The sequence below is a fragment of the Xyrauchen texanus genome, chromosome 30 (assembly GCF_025860055.1).
Source record: "Xyrauchen texanus isolate HMW12.3.18 chromosome 30, RBS_HiC_50CHRs, whole genome shotgun sequence".
Lineage (NCBI taxonomy): Eukaryota > Metazoa > Chordata > Actinopteri > Cypriniformes > Catostomidae > Xyrauchen > Xyrauchen texanus.
Window position 1 is genome coordinate 28647912 of NC_068305.1, and position 8705 is coordinate 28656616.

Consider the following 8705-nt stretch of genomic DNA (forward strand, 5'->3'; position numbering starts at 1 on the left):
ATTTATATTATGTTTAACAAGAGAATGTGAAAACTATTGTTAAACAATATGGCAATAAATTAATAAATAACCGGGCATTCCCAGAAGTTCCTGCATGACCCATATGCTTCTTTTTATTTATACATTCCTTTTATGCTTTACATTTGGGTGTTCTGTGTTATATTTCAATTTATGTTTATTACGTTATTTTAGTGTCACATGTGTTACCTTGATGGAGTTTTGTGTTTTGGTGACATCATGTACATTTGTAATTTGTAGTTACTAGATAAAGACTTTTATTGTTCTAGGAGGTATATCACGTTTATATCATCTAATAATATAAATGGTAGTGAACCCTAAAATACACAGGCAACAAAATTAGACCCCTTAAAGAAACATGGACACCATATTTTTTATGGTAAATTTCTGTCAACCTCAGATGCCGGTGTTTTACCATAAATGTAAAAAATAAAAAATAAATTATACATTTGCAGTATAGAATAGGCCTACACATTTTCAATGAATAGCTAAATTTTTACGATAACATTCAGTGATTTAACAACTAGGTGAAATATTAATAATTGGTAGGCACTAATTGGTATCCATTCAGCACCTCTGAACCTGAAAGCTCCTTTTACATTTATACTTTTTAGAAATATATAGTACTATACTTTCATATACAGCAGGCAAATATGCACAGTTACGTATACAGTAATCTTAACTGCATGGTCAGCAATGTCATTGGGAAACAGCTGTGTTTGCATTGTTTAATTGTTGTATAAGACGTTGCAATCTCATACATTTTTATTTTATTTTGCTTGTGAATCTAACATTGTCTGATTCATGGATTATTATTTGGTCTTCATTGACGGATCGTGCTGAAATGATTTTTGATGTGATGCAAATATTGTAGAGAGTAACCGTGTGACATTACTGGCGAAGGTAAAGAGAAGGGCACAGTTGCTTGGCTCATGTAACCTTGGAGTTCATTCCACGTCAGTGCAGCACATTAAAAAGAAACTAGGCATAACTGGATTAAAAGTTGTCATTGCAATCATATTTTTTTCTCTATTGTACCCTCTTGATAAAAAAAAAAAATGCAATTTAGGCAAAGAAAGCCCTTGATTTATAAAAGAGTGCTTGAAACCCTGAGCTGTGCTAGGCACAGCAACTTCACTCAAGGTCCAGTGTATTGTATCGGCAATGGTTCAATATGCACTTACGCACAGGCATGAACCTCTCTCTATCCCCATTTAGTACCCTGTTTGGGGTGAAATAGACCTTTTTCTGCAGTAGAAGGAAGCCATAGAACACCTCCCCAAAAAAAACATTGCAGTGGTTGAAGTCCCAAGCGAACAATATTCAATATTTATTCTAATATTTTAGAACAACTTTCACAAAAATTATCACTGTACAACAAGAAATGTATTTACAAACTAAAACAAAAATCCAAGTGCTGATTGTGTTTCTTTTCCAGAGTTAGTAACTACTCAAAGAAAGGTTTTAAATGGTGACCTCTGATATGGCCTCTTATCCAGCAGAAACAGGTTTTAAACATCAATTTAATTACATTTGTTGTGTGGCTGCACAGAAAACACAATTGCAACAGAAATATCCAGAGTATTTCAAATGCCCTGTCTGTGAACCCTAATCTTATGTTAAGGTCACAAGGGTGCTGTGGCCTCCCAGTCACCTGAATATGTAATTACGTGATGCATGAAGTCAGTGGTGCTCAGTCCTTCAGAGTTTAATTCCAACCCTCTATACTCCTGCCTGTACCTTTCAAGTAACCCCAAGACTTTGATTGGCTGCTCAGGTGTATTTGATTGGAGCTGGAACTGCTGGAGGAATGACCTTAACATGTTCTTATAACAGTTCTGACTCATGGGCCTTTGGTTTTCAGCACTATGTCAAAGGGACAGCAACCTACTTCCCTGCAATGCTAGTTCATGGTTTATTTATTTTTGGTTTCCTTCAAAGTTTGTGTGGACAGAATATTAATCATGAAAGTAATGCTGAAATAAAACACCATTGGTCATAATGGTAGCCGGTCAACTGGACACAATGATACATCCCATCATAGTGAATGATTGTACATTATATCACGGACACTCCATTTAAACTGTATGACAACAAACTAAGATTATTTTGTATTTAATCTTGATAGAACGAGAACAGATTAAACTTGTTAAGTTACTTCCATAAACGAACTTAAATAGATTCATAATAAATCAGTTAGAAAATTACTGTTTAGAATTCGGTTAAATTTTCTTTTTTTTTTTTCCCCTAACCAGAGATTCAGTCTTTTCTTAAATTCCCTGCGAAATAACATCTGGACATTGGTAGAGCTTTATTATCCAAACAAGTGCCTGTAGTATCACATTAGGGCTTCAACTGACATCCACAGCGTCTCAGCGTCCATGCGAATGCCAAGGTCAAAGATACATTTGTTTCTTTCTCGGTCGTCGGTAGCTCATATATCACTAGACTTGTACATATCGGAGAGCAATCGTGTGATTGGGACATTTCCAATGGTCTTTTTGAAGAACACCTCTTCAATGGTGGATGGACTAATTGAACGTAGAGCAGGCAAGAGTAACAACAGTTTCCCAAAGCGACATGGCTGAGTGGGGTACCTGAAACGCAAACATTACGTTAAAACCAAGGGCGTAGCCACGGGTGCGCTGCACTGGACCCAGGCCCACCCAGAATATAGATTGTTCTCTGGCTTCAAATATTTAGGCTATATAATGTGAAATATATATATATATATATATATATATATATATATATATATATATATATATATATATATATATATAGCCAATGATAGTTTAGAGTTATTTTACTAATTTATTTACATTTAAAATACTGGACAGAATTGTGTGTGTGTGTGTGTGTGTGTGTGTGTGTGTGTGTGTGTGTGTGTGTGTGTGTGTGTGTGTGTGTGTGTGTGTGTGAGTGTGTGGAGTGTGTGAGTGAGTGAGTGAGTGAGTGAGTGAGTGAGTGAGAGTTTCACAAAGTATTAGCCATACCTGCTATGAATGTAGCTGTTCAGAGTCAGCTGGGCCTCGTCTTGCAGGGCTGCAATGGCACTTGCGTTGCGAAAGCTTCTTAGTTCCGTACCACTGTGTGTTGGAACTGCAAGAACGAAAGTAGGCCTATGTTTTAAACTGATTGGTTTCAGCTGTCATTCGCGTAGTAAAAATAATAAAAAGCTATTAACTTTAAATAAACTATCATGCAAAACATGTTTTGAATATTAGGCCTATATATCGTCCGTTTTATTAAAGCTACTGTGTTTTTATATTTTCGGGGTTTTGCAGAAGTCTACCTGCTTTGAAAGTGACGATGCACTTTAGGCACGCAAACTCCGTTGCATCCAGTCTAAGCTGTCTGAAACGCGTCACTACCTCCTGCAGCGCCTGGATCTCAGAGATGATCTTGTTTAGCCTTTGGGAATCGGTGTTCTCTGTGTTCATTCCTAAGAGATGACCAAACATGTTGGAAAATCAAAGTATGAAAACATGCTTGCTAATAACAGAAGCCTAAAATTGTAACGACAATTGCCCTTTGTCGAGTATTTAAAAAGATGCCTGTTTTAACTTTGATAAAGGCCAAGCTACATCATTGCTGGTGACATCACATGTTGTATGGCCTACCTGAAACAGCTAGGAGAGTGCTGGAGTCCACTGGAATGGCCCATTGCGCTATGCCCAGTACGAATAGTTCCCTCCATGCGTCTTCTAATAGGATCAACTACAAAAATAAATAACAATAATAATAATAATGGATGAAATTTAAAACACTTGTTTCGCTCTTGAGAATAGTCTATAATTAAGCTGTACTTAAATAATGAGTGAAAAAACACATAATTTAATCGCTTTAAATTTGTGTAAAGATGCAAAATGGTGGCGTAAATTTCACCCGAATCATCCAATTTTAAAACACTAATGCTTTAATATAGAGGGACTTGTTTACCTGGTCAGGTAAAGGGAGCGTGGAAAAGGCCGGGACACTCTTGGCCCATTTAATGCTCATGAAGAGCAGGCGCGCGGCTGACTCGCACACAGACTCAGTTGCCACTTCATACAGGTACATGGGAGTGCCACTAACTTCATGAGGATACTGCAAAGCAATCCGATAATCATAGGGATTAAGTTGACTATCGAAATAAATTAATAAACATTTGCTAATTAAAAATACTACATTGTTGTATTTGTATACGCAACGTGTTTTACCTTCGGTGTGGGCTGTGCGAGACCCACAATGGCCTGTCGCTCCGGTGTACTTGCAACCGTATTTAAATCCAGATTGTGCGGCTCCAGTTGCGTGACTGTGGTGAAAAATGGCGGCCCCGGGATAGACGTGGATGGAAAGTGAGCTGACGAACCGTTCACCTCTTTATGCCCTCGGAAATACAGTGCCACCTGCTTCCGAATGGTTGAGGTCCTCGGTCCTCTCTCATGCTGCACTGCTGTTTTGATACATTTACGAGTGAATAAAAACTTAGGTTAATTTGAATCGTATGGAGAGAACAAAAGGGTCTTGCAACGGGGGAAAAAGATCTCAGCGTCTATCAAAGGAGGTTACAGCCATCAAATAGGCAAAAACAAAATGTATGTTAGCATACTTGTGTCTTGATAAGAGAAAAAGAATAAATGCACTCACCATCTTTATTCATATTCACTTCTAGGCACTTTTTCAAGCGACAAGCACGACACTGATTTCTGTGTGTCTTGTCTACTGGACAACCGCCCTGAGGAAAAAAAGTGAAGAAAAGACCGAAAGAATAAGAAAATACAGAAGGTTTCGTTTAGCTGTAACAACACACAAATAGGCTACAGCCTGCTATATTCTCCAATGGCCTCCACTCCACAGGTATGTGGGAATTGCAGAGTAATGACGGCTATTGACTTGCTCCCCCGCCGCACGACCAATAGTCGCATTCCCGCCTACCGCTCTCCAAATCCACCCATTCCTGCCGGTGCGTTAGATTGGATTACACCTGTTACACTAGACGGGGCAAAGGGCCCTCAAAGGCGCGGGAGGGGGCTCACTTCTGGGATAATCTTTCAATTATGAAAATCACCGGAGATGTAATCTAGTCCTTAGACGCGCTTGCTTAGATCAAATTAGCTGATGCTGTTATGGTTCAAACACGTCGCTGTATTTGATTAGTGTAGCTCACCTGTGTACCAGATTTGCAGACATACGTTCTGTTCCTCCTGATGCTTCTCTTGAAAAATCCCGAGCAGCCATCACACGCGTAAACACCGTAGTGCTTTCCAGAACTTCGGTCGCCACACACTTTACATGGAATGTCCAGAATCCGACCTGGGATAGAATATATAATTCAGTCATGTCATAGGCCTAACACGTAGCTGTGCTGAAATGTATCCTCTTTTTCTTTTTAACTTTTCCTTTTTATTTTATTTTTTTATTTTTTTTCAAAAGACGGTCAACACATGCATCACATTAGGCGATTTTCAAAAACTCTAAAAATAAATAAATAAATAACTTCTAAAAAAGTTTTTAGAAATCCCTATTAAAACCCTTTCTGGACCGCCCTCAAGCATTGGCCCAAAACTAATCGTGCTAAATATTGTGTTAAAGGACACACTTTTAATGAGTCAGTCCATTGGGATTTGTAAACCACAGGCCTGCGTTGGTGGAAGCGTCATATCGCAGGTCTCATAAAACAATGTTCAGTAGACGCGCACAATAGCAACATTAGGGAGAGTGTTAACTTAATGATTTCCCCATTGAGCCTCGTCTGACTGGCCTGGTCTCGACAAGCTGCCAACCCCGCTTCATAATGAAGCTCGTCAACTGCTTTCTTCGCGCCGTCTATAGGCTCGCGGATTAGGGAGTGACACGGGAGAGGAGAATAATACGCACCAGTGCGTTTCAGCGACTCAAATGAAGTGTATGCAAATTAACTTGGGAGTAAATGAAAATTGTGATTTTTCTTGTGTGTGCAGAACACTTTTTTTTCTGTATTTAAGTCTGTCAATAGAGGTATATTTGCATGTATATGGGGGAGTCGTTTAGAGACACGGCTATGTAATTACACTGACATATGTCCACCTGCTCATTGATTTTCCAGTGACCCGTCAGAAAGGGTAGCATGGGAATTCGGATATATAGACCAGTAACGTCAGAGCAGGAAAACGACTTCATGCACTCTGGCTTGTTTTAACAAGAAAGAACGATTGAGCATTTTTAGGGGGGAAACATGTTTTGTAGGCTTTTTAGTATGCCATTGTAGATCCTCGTAGTGTTTTTTTCCCCCCCTTCCATTTCAGAGTTCAATATATATAATGTCGTTTTGTTTCATAATATGACTTTACTGATCACTTAACAGGAAAGTGACAGAAGATTTGCATAAGTGTACATATAACCTATTTTGAAATGCCAGAGATTTGGGAAGCTCTCCCATGTGACAGTTAAAAACAATAGATTAAATTGACCTTAATGTTTCATCAGCAACATTTTGCATGGCCGAATAAAGAGAACCTCTCTTGAGATGGAGACAACTTGTTGCTTTGTCACTGGATCATTTGGAAGTTGAATAGGCCTACTACTCCAGACACACGATTTCAAATTATAAAGTGCTCAAAATCCGTGAGCGCTTTCTATTTTAAAATGCATTTAAAGCTACGGTTGGTCTGTTTTATAACATAGTCTCAATATATGTTATTCATATCTGTTTATTTGTGACGGTAAGTAAATGCATTAAACCAGACAGCTAAGTCACAAATCATCCTCATCCACGCCAGTGCAATCATCGCATAATTTGACAATGTTGGAACAAGGTGTAAAATTTAAATGGCTAAATGAGTTAGTAAGAAACGCACAGATTAATTGACGGCGGATTTACTTAAGCGAAGGGTACACATTTGTAACTTTGTTCCTGTGGGGGGCCCAGTGTGTTGCACTGTGCGCTGTAATTGTTTAAAGACATGGCATATTTCATTACTGTAATCAGCATCAACCATGGAACCTGCTGCACTGGGTTGCGTACAGTTGTGAGAAACTCTGAACTTAATGGGCCTTCGACCACCCAAACAGTGCAAGTGCGTGCACATTTACCCCCATAATATAAAGATTTAGACATAATGCCACCGTTAATTATAATATAATTTCTATTTGATTATATAAAGTGAAATACGCGTTAAATGTCACCAGAAAGTTGAACTTGGCTAGATGTTCGAAATAATGGACGAAAAGTTTAGGCCTCAAAGAAATCTTTTTTTTTTTTTTTTTATGGTAGGTTATAAATTAAACTGGCCTACTAATTTGGGCTAATATAGTAGACTACATAAAAGATCGTGTTCTATTTAATCTAAAATAATTCAAATTCTGTAAATTGGAAAGTATTACTAATTAGTGTGCTTTAGAAATAATTGTGATTGAGTTGCATAATTTGAATGCCTTACCCTTGACATTTTTGAGCTATTTAAAGGTTTCTATTCACGTACATTCAAACTTTCAACATGTTTCTAAATTTCATTCAAGGCTAATAAAAAGCCAAAAAGAAGTGCACCTATTTTTTTTATGAGCACAAACATTGACTATATGATTACCGTCCTCAATGATCATCATTTTCCAAAAAAATTTACCCTGTCATGCAATTTTGAGAAATGTATCTGCAATTGTAATAGAATGATTTGCCAACACAATATTTATTATAGCTGAATATTAGAGCACTTCCCTTGACATTAATTGAGACCCATAGAAATGCCAAAAGAGATGCTCAGAATAGCCTAATGAGGAAAACTAAACAGTGCTTTGCTGTCACATTATGCTACACAGGCATAGTTTACGCATGCCTTTAGAACAAATTATGACATTTTAGAACTGTATAGTCGGTTAAAATTTTAACTGTTAAGTTTTCAGAATTTAAATAACGCGCAATTTATTTGTTGCAAAGCAATTTTGACGGTACAAAAAAGTCTGTCAAGAGATATTAGGAACAGGATAACTAAACACTATACTTTTATTTATGTATTTATATTTATTCATTTGTTTATTTATTTATTTTTGCGGCTAATTTCAATTGTATTTTTATTTGTCACGTTTTCACATCTCAGTTTTAGAAAAATATTAATATATGGAGTGTTTTGCCTGATTCGAGATGCTTACAGAGATTTGACAGTTTACAAACATTTCGATTTGCGATTGACATCTCTGAGTTGGGGTGTCTTTTGTCAGCGAACATTTTACACAACGATTTTACTTACATTACTTATTTCCTATACAAAAAATGCTAACAACATTATACTCGCGAAAGTAAAGACAAACTACTCACTAGATTTGACATTTAAAATATCCAAACAACCACTTGTTGAACCAGCAGGCTTGCTCATATTGAAGACTTCTGCTCCAAGAAAACTGCGTTGAAAAGTGAAACTTTTCAGGCCCAGGAAGTGTAAAACTTTTAACGGTGATTAAAAAAAAATTACGAGCATGAATGAAACATCAGATTTGCGGTGACCGACGGGTGCGCTGGTTTCTATTAGTGTGTCCTATAATTGTGTCCAAGTCGCTCCTCTTCAGCAAATAGAATCCAGATTTCGTCTGACTGTTGATTGAGGAGACAGATGCAGTCCCAGTGACAAGATGCCCAAGCCGGTCCCTGGTCGCTCAGTGCCACGGAAAGTTGGTGCACCTTATGATGAAACACCCACACTGTAGACTACAGTTAAAAACAGTAGCCTACA

At 37.7% G+C, this 8705-nt stretch overlaps 1 protein-coding gene across 1 annotated transcript; it reads right to left on the reverse strand.

Moving 5' to 3' along the window:
* Positions 1-1440: 1440 nt before the first annotated feature.
* Positions 1441-8705, reverse strand: nr2e1 (nuclear receptor subfamily 2, group E, member 1). The gene is made up of 9 exons (XM_052098433.1): positions 8294-8705; positions 5171-5316; positions 4651-4738; positions 4221-4456; positions 3961-4107; positions 3642-3738; positions 3314-3463; positions 3015-3120; positions 1441-2615 (listed from the first exon to the last, which is right to left on the reverse strand). The coding sequence occupies exons 1-9, from the start codon at positions 8349-8351 to the stop codon at positions 2453-2455; spliced, it is 1191 nt and encodes a 396-aa protein (XP_051954393.1). The 5' UTR covers positions 8352-8705; the 3' UTR covers positions 1441-2452.